The sequence below is a fragment of the Panthera uncia genome, chromosome D1, assembly GCF_023721935.1.
Source record: "Panthera uncia isolate 11264 chromosome D1, Puncia_PCG_1.0, whole genome shotgun sequence".
Taxonomy (NCBI): domain Eukaryota; kingdom Metazoa; phylum Chordata; class Mammalia; order Carnivora; family Felidae; genus Panthera; species Panthera uncia.
The window spans coordinates 13144479-13164028 of record NC_064808.1 but is presented as its reverse complement, the minus strand read 5'-3'; the positions used below and the strand labels follow the sequence as shown (position 1 = coordinate 13164028).

At 36.7% G+C, this 19550-nt stretch overlaps 2 protein-coding genes across 2 annotated transcripts; one reads left to right on the top strand and one right to left on the bottom strand.

Annotated features, from left to right (window-relative positions):
• The first annotated feature begins 10760 nt into the window (after positions 1-10760).
• Positions 10761-11768, top strand: LOC125911446 (olfactory receptor 5T1-like). Its single transcript, XM_049615304.1, has one exon. It carries the CDS (start codon positions 10776-10778, stop codon positions 11766-11768), a length of 993 nt encoding a protein of 330 aa, XP_049471261.1. The 5' UTR covers positions 10761-10775.
• A 6272-nt stretch (positions 11769-18040) lies between these two features.
• On the bottom strand, positions 18041-18997 carry LOC125916073 (olfactory receptor 10AG1-like). Its single transcript, XM_049622246.1, has one exon. The coding sequence runs from the start codon at positions 18995-18997 to the stop codon at positions 18041-18043; it is 957 nt and encodes a 318-aa protein (XP_049478203.1).
• Positions 18998-19550: the final 553 nt, after the last annotated feature.

The window sequence follows — 19550 nt, the reverse complement described above, 5'->3', positions numbered from 1 at the left end:
TGCTCTCACAAAATTATCTATATTGTTCTTCTTTCTTGTAAATATTTAAGTATTTACACAAGAAAAATAAAACTTAATGTTCTAATACAGCTATTTTTTTAAAAACTCAAGCCTCTGTTCCCTGCAAAAATCCAAAAGATTGAGAGACTGGGTGATATTATTCTAAATCAGTTTGATATTGGTCATATCAAAATTTGCATACCTTCTTAAGTTATGTTTGTATATTTAATATTAATTAGCAGCTTAAACCCTGTAATTAATTTTAAAAACATTTATGTTTCTTTATTTTAAAGAGTAAAATATTCATTGGATTCCTCTAAAGTTGTAATTTTATTAACTGCATTGTTTTACTTATTTATTTATTTAATTTTTTTTTAACATTTATTCATTTTTGAGAGATGGAGACAGAGCTCAAGCTCAGTGTGGCAGAGGGAGAGGGAGACACAGAATCCGAAGCAGGCTCCAGGCTCCAGGCTGTCAACACAGAGCCCGATGCGGGGCTCGAACTCATGAACCGCGAGATCATGACTTGAACTGAAGTCAGACGCTTAACCGACTGAGTGACCTGGATTCCCCAATTTATTTATTTATTTTAAATGGTTATTTTATTTTGTGGGGTTGAGAGAATGTGTGCATAAGTAGGAGAAGGGCAGAGAGAGGGAGAAGGAGAGAGAGAATCCCAAGCAGGCTCCATGCTGTCAGTATGGAAATTGACTTAGCTACCCAGATGCCCTTGGATTGTTTTATTTTAAGTCTTATTAAAATATTCCCAAGACCAAACTTAAAGAATAAATGTGTACTCCTTACTAGCTCTTGGTTCAAAATGAAGTTTTCTCTATTATTTATTTACCATACTTATATATTAGTTATTGAAGTTTTCAGTATTTCAAAGAGTTTTAATATTACTATTTAATATTATTATTCAACTGTAAATTATATTTAATATCAGAACTATATAATCTATATAATAGTTGTTTTAATATGACACATTTGCTATCATATATTAAATATTAGGTTTTAAATTTGAGCATATTATGAGCTAAAACTTATAAAAATATGAAATAGCACATATTTAAAAAAAAAAAGAAATAGCACATATTTACCTTTCTCATTTAGGATGATGCTGATTTTTTTTCTCACTGTAGAGGGTTTTCAATATTTATATTACTTTAGGTGAAATCACTTATTCCATCAAAAACATTCAACTACCTTTCAATTGTTCTGTTCTTTCTGAAATAAAATGCTCCTTAAATAAAAGTTGTGTTTACCCTGTTGGATCTCTCCAAGCAGACACGCTTAAAGTTTTAGTTAAAAGCATCACTTTGGCATTCTGTGATTTACTACATTTATTTTTTCCAAAAACTCTCACTCTACCCAAAACACTTTCTCTTCAGCCTCTCTATGGAATAGAGCGTGTAACAAATCTTATTTCTTACCTATGAACACGGTGCTGAGCAATATCATTTGGGATCATCCAAAATTGACACACAGCCAACTTCTACTCTACTAGGAACACTCCATACTGAGCTTCTGTTTCTATTAAACTAGCTCCCATCACTTTTTTTTGAACCATTTTTTAAGACTCTTGGCTGTAGTAGATCCTTTCATCTATATTCAGTGTTCTGCCTATGTAATAATCATAAATGTCCTGATGACAAATAATATTTTAACATATAACACTGATAATTTATTGACTTTTTTTCATGAGCACCAAGGCAGGCTGAGAGCTAGATGTTGGCTGTATTACACCTGGTTTAAAAAATTAATTTTGGAACCAATATGAGTATTGATAGGGGGAATATCTTTTTAGTACAACATTTTGACATCTTTCCCTAATTCCTTTTCAAGTGTGAACCCACTTTTTTTTTTTTTTAATTTTTTTTTCAACGTTTTTTATTTATTTTTGGGACAGAGAGAGACAGAGCATGAACGGGGGAGGGACAGATAGAGAGGGAGACACAGAATCGGAAACAGGCTCCAGGCTCCGAGCCATCAGCCCAGAGCCTGACGCGGGGCTCGAACTCACGGACCGCGAGATCGTGACCAGGCTGAAGTCGGACGCTTAACCGACTGCGCCACCCAGGCGCCCCTGAACCCACTTTTAAGTGGGAACACTACCAAACATGTGGTAGGATAATAAATTATTTAAATTTTCTAACTGAGGGAGTGGGAAAGATGCCAGGAAGAGAGTTGGTGTCTTTTAGGCTTTCATTCTGGAAAAGACAATGGTTTCCAAAACTGAGGTCGTTTAAGAATCCTGGCTTGAGGTGTGCGTGGGTGACTCAACTGGTTAAGCATCTGACTTTGGCTCTGGTCGTGGTCTCACGGTTGGTGACTTCAAGCCCCACATCAGATGAACTTGAGCCCCACTTTGGGATTTTCTTTCTCTCCCTCTCTTTCTACCACTCACTCACTCTCTCTCTCTCTCTCAAAAAAAAAAAAATCCTGGTTTGGGATCAATTTCTCATGTCAAAAATAGAATGTTGCTTCCCCTCTTTTAATTATCTTTTTTATTTTTTTTCCTTTTTAAAAATGTAGTTACATGTAAAATTCTGTTCTCTAGGTAAAAGTTTCATTGGTGAGATAAATGACATGCAAAGTGCCAGTTCTGATGAAAAATATTTTTTTAACCTCTGATTATCCAATTAAAGACCAGCCCAATATTGCAAGTACAATCTTGCACACATGATTGCATTTGATTTATTTCATGACTTTATCTTAAATGATCTTAACAAATGTGTTTTTCTAATTTTAACTTTTTTTCCACAATAGAATAAAAGCTACACAAAGCTGGATTTTTGTCAAGTCATTTTATGCATTCTAGGTTAGGCTTATCACCCTCTGAATACCCCTGAGTGGCCACAGTCAATACGTCATGAGACAAAATAATCACCTAGATAGGACCTACCTGAATTCTTGACTCAATACATTTATGAGAAACCATAAAGTTATGTTATTCCAAGTTAAAAGGTCTGGAGTAATTTTGTATGTAGCACTGGAATACTGGAACACTTTCTTTTTTTTAAGTTTATTTATTTTAAGAGAAGAGATAATGTACATGCATGAGAGTGCATGAGCAAGAGAGGGGCAGAGAGAGAGAGAGAGAGAGAGAGAGAGAGAATCCCAAGTACTCCCATACTCAGCATGGAGCCAGGTGTGGGGCTCGATCTGAGGACTCTGGAATCGACCTGAGCAGAAATAAAGAGCTGGACGCCCAACCCACTTTCTTGGTAGCTTTTCTTCCATTATTTCTCTAGGTTGGCACCATGTATAGACATTTGACAATCAGTTACTATCTTTTAACATTCTGAGCTCTTAAATTATTGTCTTCACTCATTTATGTTGTTTTTGTAAGATGGTATTTCTAGAATCATACCTATTTAGATTTTAAAAGACCCAGATGGATAAATTAAGGTGTGTCAAAAACAACTAGTTCAAATAAGTACTCATCACTTAATCCAGTACTATTGAAAATGGATCAAAATGAGTAGCTGGTATTTACTGGGAAACACTTGAAGGAATACAATCAATCAAAGAAACAAACTAAACTTGGTTTTCTTAACTGTAACGTCTTGCTATTTGCTTAGACACCATAACGATTCTCTTTTCAAGTAGCATCTTTCTTAACCCTGAAGACCTGGCAAAATGAAGGCAATGAAAGTTTCTAGCACATTCATTTTAATTTCTATTAATATCCTGCACCAAAAGAATTAATAGTTAAGTCAAGAAATCTTAGAGAACAGGTGATTCCATATTTGAGCAATATAACTAAATTCTCTTCATATTATTTATCTGCAAAAGCAAGGATGCACACATATTTTTTTGCATTAGTACAGAATAAGGTATAAATCTCTGGGGATGTCACTAATATGACTCAGCCGTATAGTCAAACCATTTCTATAAACAGAAAACAAGGCTAAAGAGAAGCAGAAACAGAAGAAAGAGATGCAAAAAAAAAAATCCTGAACTTGCTCAGGTAACTAGTCCCAATTTTTCCTAAGGGCCATCCATCTCAGCTAGTCTTAGGGGGTGGAAAACTTAAAAGATACATCACCACACTGAAAAACCTCTACAATAGCTTTTTGTGAAGATTCTATTGTTAATCTATTCTTAGATTAATTACAAGTTAAATTTTAAATCAAAAAGAGGTAACATCTTCCTGGGGGTATAGTTCAGGGAGACAGCATTTGACTGCAGAAAGAGGCAACATCCATTTACAGAATGGTAGAACTTGTAAAAATATAAGCTAGAATCATTCAGAGGTTACTCTCCAAAGGCTTACCATACAATATTCTTTAATAGCTGATGTCTTTTTGAAACGAATAAAAAGTACATGATAGCTAAGTAAAGGAGGAAAGGAACATGGATATTCACAAGAATTTTTTAAGGAAATAGTATGGGGACCTTAACTATCAAACAAGAGAGACTTTATTGTTCAGTACAACAGTCCCTACTCACCAGTGAATTTGTTGGGGGAAGTAGACTAGTTCACTAAATATGAGATTTGATAAAAAAAATCATTTGTTATTGGCAACAGAACCACTGTGGATATATCAGAAAGTCCAGCATAAAACAAGAAACTCAGAAATGAGTAAGGATAATGGATGTACACAGTTTATCCATTCACTAGCTGATGGCCATTTGGATTATTTCTACTATTGGAATAGAGTGAATAAAGCTGTTATAAATATTGCAATAAGGCTTTGTGTGTCCATATGTTTTCTTTGGTCTTGGGTGAATAACACAGAGTGAGATTTCCAGGGTATATGATAAGTGTATATTTCACTTCATCGGAAATTGTAAGATTGTTTCCATTTTGTTTCTTACTAACAATGGATAAGAGCTCCACTTTCTCTGTATCCTTGTAAGTACTTGCCCTTGTCATTTCTTTTGACACTTTAAAAATTCTAATCATTCTAAAAATTTAGAGTCATTTTAGTAGGTGTATGAGATGACATTGTGTTTTAAATTCTATTTCCCTAATCTCAAATGCTGTTGAACAGTTTTTCATACACTCAGTTGACATCTATATATCTTCTATGATGATGTGTTTAAGTTTATATCCTTTTTTATTGTTTATTTTTCTTTTGTTTTCAAATTATTGGTTTTTTAGGCTTCTTTACATATTCTGGATATACATCCTTTCTTGGGTAGCTGTCTAACGAATATTTTGTACACGTCTGTGGCTGGTTCATTCCCTCAACAGTGTCTTCCACTAAGCAGAAAATTTAATTGTAATGAACGGTTTATCATTTTTCATTCTTACAGTTCATGAATTTCGTGTTTTATATACAGATTGGTGACTAACACAGGTCACACAAATGTCTTATGCTCTCTCTACAAATGTTGTATTAGATTTTAGATTAAGGTCTAAGATCTATTTTGAGACAAGGGTATGTCTCTCTTTTCACCAGCGCCACAGTCTATTAGTTTGGCTTCTTGATAAATCTTGATCTATCCAACACTATTGTTCTTTTTCAAAATTGTTTTGACTACCTGATTTCCTTGGCCTTTTTGTGTAAATTGTAGAATTACCCTGTACATTTCTGCAAAAATGCCTTTTTCATTTTAATTAGAGTTACATTGAATGTGTGGATATTTTGGAATTGCATTTACTTAATAGATCCTTTGTTCATAACTGGGCTGGCTACAAATACCATCTTTCCCATTGGAATGCCTACAAATTCTTCCTCCTTCCTCCCCCCCTTCCTTCCTCACTCCCTCCCTTCTTTTCTTTCTTCATCTTTCCCTTTCTTTCTTTCTTTCTTTCTTTCTTTCTTTCTTTCTCTCTTTTCTTCTTTCTTTCTTTCTTTCCTTCTCTCACCCAGATTCCATGGCCAACATTCATTAACTACTAATTTAGAACCTCTGAGTGTGCAGTTCAGGCATCCATATATTGTTTACAATTAGAAAATTTTAAGTAGAGAACTAGGTCCTAATATATAGATTAGTATATGGGATCCCCAATACAATGCAAGACCGTTATATTAAACAACGCAAGAAATTCGACATGTATCTCTGTCAGATCTCTAATATTCTAATGTTATACTGTGTAAAAGATGATGTCTCTCTGCACACTCCACCATATGTTTTGTAATTACTTTCTATTCATGTATATCTCTCGTACCACTTAGAAGTATACCATTTAAAATTAAATAAGTATAGTAAGCTTTATTAAATGATTTCAAAGTCTCTTATAGGTTGTGCCTTCCTATCAGTTCATTGTGCACATATTACAGAATTTTGAGAGAAATAAATAGGTGTTATTCCCCGAAAAAGGAAACTGGAATTCAGAGAATGTAAGTCATCCACGCAATGGCACATAGCTATTTAGTATCAGAGCCAGGATTACATCCTGTAGTATTTGATTTCCTTTCCAGTTCTAGGCATATATTTTTTTTTCCCACTGAGGATGATGTTTACCAGAGGCCAAAGTGCATTCATATAATCATCTTTCTCATGTAGTTAATTACTCCAAAAGTATTCACTTGTTCATTATGGAAAAAAATTAAGTCATCTTGTTACTTTTCTGTCCCAGAAGAGAATTAGTGTGTTTTGTCCTTAGGGCATCACCGTGGACTTCAAGAAAGGTTCAAGAACCAGGTATACAAATCCAAAGGCTTAATATTTATAGTATACCTTAACTGTGTGAGTGGCTCAGGTAAGAGGAAAAGTTTTTCGTCACTTGCAAAATATTTTAGAAGGTATGAACTCAAATCTCAAACCAGATTCTACAATTTTTAAGTTTATTTATTCACTTTGAGAGAGCAAGATTGAGGGAGAGCATGAGCAGGGGAGTGGTGGAGGGAGAGGGAGAGAGAGAATCCCAAGCAAGCTCTGTGCTGTTCGTGCAGAGCTGGACCTGAAGCTCTATCTCATGAACAGTGAGATCGTGGCATGATTTTAGTTGCCCAGATTGACTTTTTTTTTTTTTTTTAATTTGGGATCAATATTTTCGTCTTTTAAGCTTCTATCTCTCAAAGTGAAATCGGCTAAATGTAAAAACAATCAGTTCTTATTTCCTTAAATAATAGTTGACAGAAGGCCTGTTTGATGAAGAGCCATCTTGGATGAAGTAAATGCACCTCGTATTTTTTTGCCCATCATTCTTCCAGCTCCCTTCGGTGAAGTACATAATTGCTCTAATGGAGCATTATTTGGAGTAAAATATAACTTCATTCATAAACTACCTACTTGTCCTACACATGTGATCAGATATCAAGAGTTATGGAAAATTATTATGGACAAAATTAGGAGGGGGATTTATTGTCAGCATACAATTATCTTGCTGATATGCTCAAAGTCAGAATGCAGCAGTGGCAGAGTGGCACCCGGGTGGCTCAGTTGGTTAAGTGTCTGACTTAGGCTCAGGTCATGATCTTATGCTTCATGGATTTGAGCCCCATGTGGAGCTCTGTGCTGACAGCTCTGAGTGGGGAGCCTGTTTCAGATTCTGTGTCTCCCTCTCTCTCTCTGCCCTTCCCCTGCTTGTGCTCTCTGTCTCTCAAAAATAAATAAACTTTAAAAGAAACAAACAAACAAAAACAATGTAGTGGCAGAGATGCATTTTAAGATGTCTGATACCATAGAATATTGGCATTCATTGGGGTTAGACTTATGAGAATGGTATTTAATTTTTTTTTCTGAACGTTTATTTATTATTGAGAGACAGAGAGAGATAGAGCATGAGCATGGGAGGGACAGAGAGAGGAGAAGACACAGAATCTGAAGCAGGCTCCAGTCTCTGAGCTGTCAGCACAGAGCCTGACGTGGTGCTCGAACCCGCAAACTGTGAGATCATGACCTGAGCTGAAATCAGACACTCAACCGACTGAGCCACCCAGGCGCCCCTGAGATGGTATTTTAATATGTAAGTGTCATATAACACATGTATGCCTAAGAAAAGAAGAAATACTCAGGATCCTTTCATTGCTCAATGCTTTGATAAAAAATGATTTTATAGGGGCACTTGGGTGGCTCAGTCGGTTGAGCGTCCAACTTTGGCTCAGGTCATGATCTCACGGTCTGTGAGTTCGAGCCCCACATCGGGCTCTATGCTGACAGCTCGGAGCCTGGAGCCTGCTTCAGATTCTGTGTCTCTACTCTCTCTCTCTCTCTCTCCCTCCCCCACTCACGCTTTGTCTCACTTTGTTTCTCAAAACTAAATAAATGTAAAAAAAAATGGTTTTATAACTCTCTATTTTTCTGTAGTTAAATAAAATTTAGAAGTCATATTTCATATGTATGCATCTCTCACATATAACAAACACTTGCATTTAATAAAATATATCTTAGTGCATCTTATACATAAGTACTCTGCAATCACATCATGTTCATGTAGTTGAACAAGACAGCCACAGAAATTTTGGTCAATCTCAGTTATTCTTCGGTCAGGAGGATAAAGTTACTTGTCTAAGGTCTTACTAGGTGTTAAATCTGAGATTTTAATTCAGGGTTTTAGAGTCCAAGCAAATATAATGTTCTCTACCTTCCATAAGTGTGGTATTTCAGACACATAGGTAAAGGTTAGAATTGTAGTAAAGTTGGAATTTCCCATATGTACGTCAGGTCAACATGTATTTTTTAATAGATTCTTTTACTAGACCACCTATTCGTACATTTTTCTAAATTTGGTTGCGTATTTTAATTTCTTTTCACCATGCTTCTATCTGCTTAATTCCTACATATGTGTTTTTTCATGAGTAATATATGAGTTGTATGAATTAACACAGAAGTCAATATTTAACTTAATTACATTGTTTTGCTCTTTATTTCTCTAAGGATCAAGTATATATATATATATATATATATACACACACATATATATATGCATACATATATACATATATATGTATATATATATGCATATATATATGTATATATGTATATATATATGCATATATATATGTGTATATATATGTGTGTGTATATATATTTGGTCTGGTAAACCCACATTTATTAATTTTTTTAATATTTAGTTTTGAGAGAGAGACAGAGCATGAACAGGGGAGGGGCAGAGAGAGTAGACACAGAATCTGAAGCAGGCTCCAGACTCTGAGCTGTCAGCACAGAACCTGATGTGGGGCTTGAACCCATGAACCATGAGATCATGACCTGAGCCGAAGTCGGATGCTTAATCAACTGAACCACCCAGGCAGCCCTGGTAATTCCACACTTAAAAAGCTGTTCATTCTATGTACTAAGCAATTTTTCCACATGAATCTGGGAGGAATTTCTTTAGGGAAAATAAAGAAATCTAGATTTCTTTTCCTTCTGATGATACTTTTAATTTTATCATTCTCTACTTGATATAATATAGTATATTGTATATACTATACAGTATATATTCTTGATATAATATATAATCATATATAATATAGTCTCAACATAACAAAAATATAGTGTGTTTTATGTTAGGAATATAGATCATTTGTAGGTCACTGAATTCAACCTAGTCCTTTGCACCACAGATTTTTCACTCCTTTATCAATTTTTCTGAGGAAAAACAGCAGTCACCATCCTGAAATCTTGCTCCTAAATATGGTAGATGCACTATTTCATTTTGCTTCAGTGATGGAGGTTTTCAGTCCAGATACTGATGACTCTTCAACATTTTGTTTGTTCTACACTTTCCTTTCTTCATACTTCACTGAATGAGAAACAGTTTGACAGCATAGAAAAATAGAGCAGGAATAAAACACAAGATTTTGGCTTACATGGTGATTGTATTCTCTTAGCAATAGCTTCAATAAACAATTTTATTATCTATTATCAGTTGATATTTATTTTAGAGTAAATATAGAGACTCCAGGTAAGCAACTATAACATGGTAAAGGAATGGCCATGAATTAGTTTTCATAGGAATGTGTCTCAAAACACAACTCCAGGACTTTGCAGGGATAATAACTATACGTGTCCAGAAAAGTCTTGAATTGATATTAAGTTAAAATTTGAAAAACAATAACAGTAAAATAAACTATGGAAGCCAAACCTGGGCAACTTCCCGTCAGGTGTTTCAAGAAACAAAACTGTAGACAAACAAGGAAACAACAACAACATGACTCTGGTTTTGTTTGCAAACAAAGTGCATGTAGCTCCATTAGATCTTCCATTCTGTTCACTACTGTTCTAGAAATACTAATGAAATGAGATAACAGAAAACAGAACATCAAATAGTTATTTGGAAAAGGCTGCCTCATCTAACAAATTGGATAAGTCCAACTTATCCCATTTTCTGGTAATCTGGAAACATTTTGCCATTGGTTTTGTTATTCAAACCCAATCCAATCTTGTGATGTAAGTGTATTTGCTCCCATTTTACCAACTGTGCACATTAAGGAAAGGCATTCCATGCATGTCATAGAATATCTGGGATCAGTACTCAGAGTACTCAGCTCTGTGCTTCGTCTTATAATATTTTTTGTATTCAAAATTCCTATATTTATTTATCTTTCTGAATTTTAAGATGATGTAATATGAAACTAAGGGGCATTAAATTTAGCAGAAAATAAACTAGGAATCAAAGCACAAGAAGTGCCACTATTTTTCACATGGCAAGTGTAGCCAACAATGAAATGAAATAATTTATTTAATTTGTTTGAACAGGGTGATGCATCCACTTGGACCCAACTTCTTCATTGCTGCCTATTCCTTGACTGCCAAAGGTATCAATATGTCCTTCTAAGAAATAGACATGAGGCTATGATTGAGTAGATTGCATTTTCCAAGAAAAAAAAAAGACGTATTGTCTTTAAAACCTATAAATAAAATCTGAAATGTCAGCAGTGCCATCAGATTTAGATTTATACAGGATTCAGATGGAAAATGTAACTGAAGTCACGACATTTATATTGATGGGCTTCACAAATGATTTTAAGCTGCAAGTTTTCCTATTTTTCCTATTTCTAGCAATCTATCTTTTTACGATGATGGGAAACTTGGGAATGGTTTTATTGGTCATTGGGGATTCTCGGCTCCACAACCCTATGTACTATTTTCTGAGTGTCTTATCATTCCTGGATGCCTGCTACTCTTCAGCTGTCACCCCAAAAATGTTAGTCAATTTCTTGTCAGAGAATAAAGCCATTTCATTCCTTGGATGTGCAGCACAGATGTTTCTCTTTGTTACTTTCGGAACCACGGAATGTTTTATCTTAGCTGCAATGGCTTATGATCGCTATGTAGCAATCTACAACCCTCTCCTGTATTCAGTTAGAATGTCACCCAGAGTCTACATGCCGCTCATAATTTCCTGCTATGTTGGTGGCTTTCTGCATGCTACTTTACACACTGTGGCTACTTTTAGTCTATCCTTCTGTGCATCCAATGAAATTAAACATGTCTTTTGTGACATCCCTCCTCTCCTCGCTATTTCTTGTTCTGACACTCACATAAATCAACTGCTAGTCTTTTACTTTGCGGGATCTATTGAGATATCCACTATCCTCATAGTCCTGGTCTCCTATGGTTTTATTCTGTTGGCCATTCTGAGGATGCATTCCGCTGAAGGGAGGCGGAAGGTCTTTTCCACGTGTGGCTCTCACCTAACTGGAGTATCAATTTTTCACGGTACGGTTCTCTTCATGTATGTGAGACCTAATTCCAGCTATGCTTTGGATCATGATATGATAGTGTCAGTATTTTACACGATTGTGATTCCTATGCTGAATCCCATCATCTATAGTTTGAGGAACAAAGATGTGAAAGATGCAATGAAAAGAATGTTTGGTAAAAGCTGGTTTGCCAATAAAGTATACTTTTCACACTAAACTTTAAATTGAAAGAAATGAAAATTAATGGAACTGTCTTCAGACAAAAAGCTATGATTCAAGTGATTTGTTTTCATTAATTAGTGTATTTCTGTTATTTTGGGACATTTTTAAATAAAGATCATAGTCAACTCACCACCAAAGCAGTTTTTACACAAGCAGAAACTGTCATCCATTTGCTTCTGTGAAATTGAATAAAGGGAAACTCATTTAAGATGGGAATCAAGAGGCCAGCAGGGAGAGCACTTATGTCCTTCCACTTGTGGTCAACAGAACCAAAAGGAAGAGATGTATCTTGTATTCCCAAAAGGATGAATTCCAGACTTTACTACCCCAGCAAGAGGAAGAAAGGTTTCCTCCTCCCCTGACTACAGCCCAGCCAGCCAAGGACTGTCACAACCCACACAATGCAAAACCACTATACTTGAACTCTCAATTTACTCCTAAAGACTTTTGTTTACAAGAGCCCTTCCCAACTCTCTCTGTCTTTTATAAAAGAGTTGTCCTTCTCCTCTTTCTCTGGACTTGCCAATGTTTTTTTTACCATAGCTTGCATGGCCCAAAGTACAATTCTCTGCTACATTGAATAAACCCATTTTGCAACTAAAACAATCGACTGTTTTATTTTTAAGTTTATCACTTCTTAATAAAATTATATATATATATAATATACATATATATATAAAATATACATATATATATACTATGTTTAAACATATATATCCACAGAAAAACACATACGTGCATGTAAACACACGTATATATGCCATATTGGTTGTATTGTTTTGCTAGGGCTGCATTGCAAAGTACCACAGGCAGGTTGCTTAAACAAAAAAATATATATATATTATTTTCTCACAGCTCCAGACATGAGAAGCCTAAGGTCAAGGTGATGCCAGGGTTGACTTCTCCTGAAGCCTCCCTCCTACATTTGTAGGTGGACAGTTTTCATTCATTCATTGTCTCCGTGATTTTTTTTTCTCATGTCAGTGTCTTAATCTCTTCCTGTAAGATTAACAGTCATAAGCAATACAACGTCATTTTAAGTTAATTACCTCCTCAAAGATCCTGTCTCCATGTACAGTTACCTTCTGAAGTATTAGGAGATAAGATTTCAACATACAAATATTGGGTTTATTTACACACACACATACGCGTGCACACTCATGGAATCCCATGTATGTGTATCTTTACACTAAATTGTATAATATTATCTTCCTTCTCCCTATAATGCAAATTGGATAATCTGTCATAGTTTCAGTTATAAGCAAACATTATACTTCTGTCTGACAAGCTTGAGCAAATGCCGCCTCATTCATAGCAAAACCACGGCTCGCATAATCCCAATCTGCTTTTCAAGGATTCATTTGCATCTGAGTCCAGATCAAGCACACTGATCTAACCTTAAATCTGTCCATTGGTGGCAATCTAATCCCAGCCTATGATTCCAGGACCACAGCTAATGTGTTCAAATCCCTGGTGGCACTACTATGCTGTGTGTGAGGATGCATTTCTCCCCCCTTTAGTACGTCATGCAGAGCATGGACATAAATCTACTTTTGCTTCCTTATAGCACATGGAGAGCAGACACTAGCATTAATCAAAATTATACCTAAACTCAAGAATGACAAAAGACAGGCACCATTCAGGATAAGATACAGCCAGCTGGCAGATTTGGCTGTTTACACCACTAAGCCCCAACCCATCCTAATAGGTTTCCCTAGAGGCTTGGTTCAGACTCAGCTTTGGCTCTGTTTTCCTACCACCTTGTGATGGCCTTGAAGATGCCGCCACCTCTCAGTGCCCGGGCCCAAGATCCAAGGTACAGAACAGAGTCTCTACCATACACCTGTTTAGCCCTGCTTTCAGCAGGCTTTATTTGCATTGCAAGGATAGATCTCCTTCAAAGTTAGTTATAGGGACACCTCAGAGACATTGTGGGTGCAGTTCCAGACCACAGTAATGAATTGAATATTGCAATAAGGCAAAATAAACTAAATATTAAAAAATAATAATAAAAATACTTTATTGCTAAAAAATGCTAACCATCATCTCAACTTTCAACGAGTCATAATCTTTTTGCTGGTGGATTCTTGTCTCAGTGTTCATGGCTTCTGACTGATCAGGGTGCTGTGCTGAAGGCTGGGGTGGCTGTGGCAATTTCTTAAGTTAAGACAACAATGACATTTGCTGCATCGATAGACTCTTTCTTTCAGTAATGATCTCCCTGTCACACGTGATGCTGTTCATTAGCATTTACCCACTTTCCCACTTTCCCACTTTCCAAATTGGAGTCAATCCTCACAAAACCTGCTGTAGCTTTATCACCTACGTTTATGTACTGTTCTAAATCTTTTGTTGTCAATCCAACAATCTTTAAAGCTTCACCAGGAGTAGCTTCCATTTCAAACAAAACAAAACAAAACACATTCTTTATTCATCCATGAAGAACACCTCCTCATTCGTTAGTTTGATCATGAGATGGCAGCAATTTAGTCACCCGTTCAGGCCCCTCCTCTCATTCTTGCTCTCTTGCTATTCCCTCCACATCTGCAGTTACTTCCTTCATCAAAGTCTTCTTTTAAAATTTTTTTAAAGTTTATTTATTTTTGAGAGACAGAACATGAGCGGGGGAGGAGCAGAAAGAGAGGGAGACACAGAATGCGAAGTAGGCTCCAGGCTCTGAGCTGTCAGCACAGAGTCCCATACGGGGCCAGAACTCAGAAACCACGAGATCATGACCTGAGCTGAAGTCAGATGCTTAACAGACTGAGCCACCCAGGTGCCCCTAAATTTTTCTTTTTTAAGTGTTTATTTATTTTAGAGAGAGAGAGAGCGAGAGAGAAAGAGAGAGAGAGACAGAAGAAGAGAGAGCATGCAACATGTATGAATGGAGTAGGGGCAGAGAGAGAGGGAACAGAGGATCCAAAGTGGGTTCTGCACTCACAGCAGAGGGCTTGAATCAAGACTCGAACCCATGAACCATGAGATCATGACCTGAGCTGAAATTGGACGCTCAACCGACTGAGCCATCTGGGTGGCCCCCTACACTAAAGTCTTGAATCCCACTACTTCCTCCACTAAAGGCAGAATGGTGAGTCCTTTCCAGAAGGTTTTTCAGTTTACTTTTCCCAGGTCCATCAAAGGGATCCCTATCTACGGCGGCTATCACTTCACAAAATGCATTTCTTAGATAATAAAACTTGGAAGTTATAATTATTACTTGATCCATGAGCTGCTAAATTGTCTTAGCAGGCATGGAAACCACACTAATCTTGTCCATCTCCATCAAAACTCTCAGATGATCAGATGCATGGTCAATGGGCAGTAGTAGCTTGAACGAAGTCTTTTTTTTTTTTTTTTTTGAGTGGTAGGTCTCAACTGTAGGCGTAAAATAGTCAGTAAACCACGTTGGAAACAGATGTGCTGTCATCCAGACTGTGTTGTCCCATTTCTAGGGCACAGGCAGAGTAGATTTAGCATAATTAGCATAATTCCTAAGGGCCTTAGGACCTTCAGAATGGTAAATGAGGACTGGTTTCAACTTAAAGCGAGCAGCTGCATTAGCCCCTAATGAGATAGAGTCAGCCTGTCCTTTGAAGTTTTGAAGTCAGGTATTGACTTCTCCTCTCCCGCTGTGAAAGTCCTAGATGGCATCTTCTTCCAGTAGAAAGCTGTTTCATCTCTGGTGAAAAATCTGTTGTTGAGTGAGGCCACCTTCATTAGTATCTTAGCTAGATCTTGTTGGTAACTTGCTGAAGCTTCTGTATCAGCTTCTGTTGCTTTACCTTGCCCTTTGATGTTATGGACACGTTTTCTTTCCTTTAACCTCATGAACCAACCTCTGCTAGCTTCGGACTTTTTTTCTAGTTTTACCTCTCTCAGCCTTCATAGAACTGGAGAGAGTCAGAGCCTTGCTCTCGGATAAGCTTTGGGATAAGGGAATGTCGTGGCTGGTTTGATCTTCTATCCAGACAACTAAAACTTTCTCCACGTCAACAATAAGGCTGTTTCACTTTCTTATCATTTCTGGGTTCAATGGAGAAACACTTTTAATTTCCTTTAAGAACTTCTCTTTTGCATTTACAAACTTGGCTGTTTGGTACAAGAGGCCTGTCAGCCTATTTTTGGCATTAAGCACACCTTCCTCACTAAGCTGAATCATTTCTAAGCTTTCTATTTAAAGTGTGATTTTTTTTTTTCACTTGAACACTTAGAGGCCATTGTAGGATTATCAACAGGTGTAATTTCACTATTCTTGTGTCTTAAGGAATAGGGAGGCCTGAGGAGAGGAAGAGAGACAGGTGAACGACCAGCCGGTGGAGCTTTCAGAACACACACTACATTCATTGGTTAAACTTGCCTTCTTACATGAGTGCAGTCATGGAACCCCAAGACATCAAAGATTGCTGACCACAGATCACCATAACAAGTGTAATAATAATGAAAAAGGTTGAAATATTGTGAGAGTTACAAAAATGTGACCCAGCTTTGCTAAAATTATACAATGATGACCTTGATAATTGTTTCTTAGCATTTGTTTTTCTTTTCTTTTCTTTCTTTCTTTTTTTCCTTTAAGTTGAAGTTTTATGCCAGGGAAGAATCATAGGGAAGTTGTGTTATATACACTCTCTTATTCCTTCTAAAGAACTCTGGTGATAAATGCAGTATGGTGATGGAGAAGGTGAAGGGGGGAGTGAAGGTACTCTGTATTTTCAAAGGAATATTATGGAAGGCTTGCTGGGAATACCCAAGGGCCTGGAATGGTTGGTGCCCAGAGGTTTACAGAATTCGGGATGGTGTGGAGGAAAGAGATATGGGAAGAACAGTATTGACTAATAGGAGTTTTATCAAATTTTGCTTCTTTAATGTTCAGATTTACTCTTTCCTGTCTTCCCACACAGCTATTTCTTTGTCATTAAGACACTGGAAAGTTTCTTTTAAAAAAAGAAATAAGGGAAATTGCTGATTTCTACTTTAAGAAGGGAGGAAGAGATAAGAAATGTAACTCACACAGCCCAGAACTAACATTTTTTTTTAACTTTTATTTATTTTTGAGAGACAGAGACAGAGCACGAGTGAGGGAGGGGCAGAGAGAGAGGGAGACACAGAATCCAAAGCAGGGTCCAGGCTCTGAGCTGTCAGCACAGAGCCCAACGTGGGGGTCGAACTCTGGAGCCATGAGATCATGACAAGAGCTGAAGTTGAACGCTTATCCAACTGAGCCACCAGGTGCTCCACCAGAGCTAACATTTTGATAGTTTTATATAAAACTCATTTCAATTACCCAAAACTGTTATCTCTTTCTCCCCACATTTGCATCATTTCTATACATTTACAATCTATATGTCCAAATTACCATCAAGTCTTCTAATTAACATGACAAAAGTAAAGTAAATTAGTTAACATTCTGGAGGAAGACTGGATCCTGGAAAGGAAATAATGTGGCCCCCTTTTCCATATGTGAATTCAGCTTTAGGGAATAGCTGATGATTCACCAATAAAAAACAGATTGAATGTGAATTATCTGTAACATGTCAACTGTACTTAGTACCATTGGATTCAAATCCTTCCTTTCTTTACATGACCTCACCTGATTAGAAGGTGATTACTAATCATGAGCAGATAAAATATCAGTAGTTCAACTTTTATTATTTGTCATCCTTTCCATGTAACAAAGTTAACTAGATGTCTAATATTTTTCATATAATATGTTGAGACTGGAGACAGAAAAATGAATAATCTTTCTGTGAAATAGAAAATGTTGGCCATATTCTGGAATCTTACCAAAAAGCAACAGCAACAGCACCTTTAATAACTCCTATGTGTTGTTTTAAATATTTCAATACTTTGGATTAAATGTGGTATTAATATACTGTTTAAAAATAACAACTGTGGGGCGCCTAGCTGGCTCAGTAGGTTAAGTGTCAGACTCTTGATTTTGGGTCAAGTCATGATCTCATGGTTCATGAGTTTGAACCCAGCATCAGGCTCTGGGGCTGACAGCACAGAGCCTGTTTGGGATTCTCTCTTTCTCTCTCTCTCTCTGCCTGTCCACCACTCATGCTGTCTCTCTCTCTCTATCTCTATCTCTCAAAATAAATAAATAAACATTAAAAAATAACTGCTGAGTTTATTTAATATGAGATAAGAATATGGCAACACTTCAATAGAATAATTAAGAGTCCTGGAAAAGTTGGAGACGAACCAACATGAATCGATGGAGACTGTGATAAATAAGAAAATAGATTTTACAAAGCTATGTTTTTGAGTCATATTACAATCCATTTTGGTAAGAATTTTTTGAGTGCCACCAAAACATCTTTGTTTCTCAGACAATATATTATGGGATTAAACATTGGTGTCACAATGCTGTAAAAGAGAGAAAGCAATTTGTCCATTCCTGTTGAATGGCTGGACTTTGGTCTCAAATACGAAATGATGCCTGATCCAAAGAATAAAGCCACAACCACAAGGTGGGAAGAACACGTAGAGAATGCCTTGGCTCGCCCAGCGGCTGATGGCAGCTTCAGGATGGTTGAGATTATTTTCACATAAGATCCGAAAATCAACATAAAAGGAATAGTGACAACTAGAACAGCAATTGTATAAACCAATATCTCAATCGTAAAAGTATCCCCACAGGCAAGCTTAAGTATTGGAGGTATGTCACAGAAAAAGTGATTCAACTGATTGGACCCACAGAAGGGTAGAGAGAAGATTAGGTAGGTGAACCCTATGTGTACTGGAATTCCAGTGATCCAACAGCCAGCTGCCAATTGGATACACAGCCTATTGTTCATGATGAGAGGGTAGAGTAAGGGGTTGCAAATGGCGACATACCTGTCATAAGCCATTGCAGTCAAAATAAAGCACTCGGTGGCTCCAAAGACCAGAAAGAAATACATTTGTGTAGCACAGGCCAGAAAGGAAATACTTCTACTTTGTCTACAAAGATCTGTTAATAATCTGGGGACAGTGACTGACACATAACATATTTCCAAGGAAGAAAAGTTCCCAAGGAAAAAATACATGGGAGTCCGGAGGGAGGGATCAATCTGCGTTATTATGATAATGAGGCTATTTCCCATCAGAATAATCACATAAATTATCAAAAACACCCCAAAAAGAAACTCTTGGAGGTCAGGAACATCAGAAAAGCCAAGCAGGATGAAATCCATTAATGTAGTGTGATTCCCTCTTGGAGGATATTGTCCTTTAGATTCCATCTACAAAGAAAATGATTTCAAGGCTTAGAATTCTCTTCAACTGCTGGGCCCATTGCAGAATGGGACATATTAAATAGATGATTTCAAATCCACTGACACAGGATAGATATCCAGTTTTTCTGTTTTTTGTTTTCTATTGTTGGTGATATATTTCAAATCCAACATCTCCAAATTCCAGTACACAAAAACAGAAAGTAATCTTAAACACTAATCTTCCTGCTGCTATTAATAACATATATAAATGGATAACACAGCAAAACAAACAACAATAAAATAAAAACAAAACGCATCAGGTAGCCTATTCTTAGGATAAGAACTGCACTAATTAATACAGGACGTTCTCTAATGAGGAATGTGTCTCTTTCCTGATTGATCTGGTATCTACAGTACATTATTTGTCTTTTTTTTTCTGCCTAACACCTTCTTTTTTTAATGTTTATTATTGAGAGAGAGAGAGTGAGAGAGAGAGAACACACATAAACGGGGGAGGGACAGAGAGCAAGGGGGACAGAAAATCTGAAGTGGTCTCCATGTTAAAAGCAGAGGGCCCAAT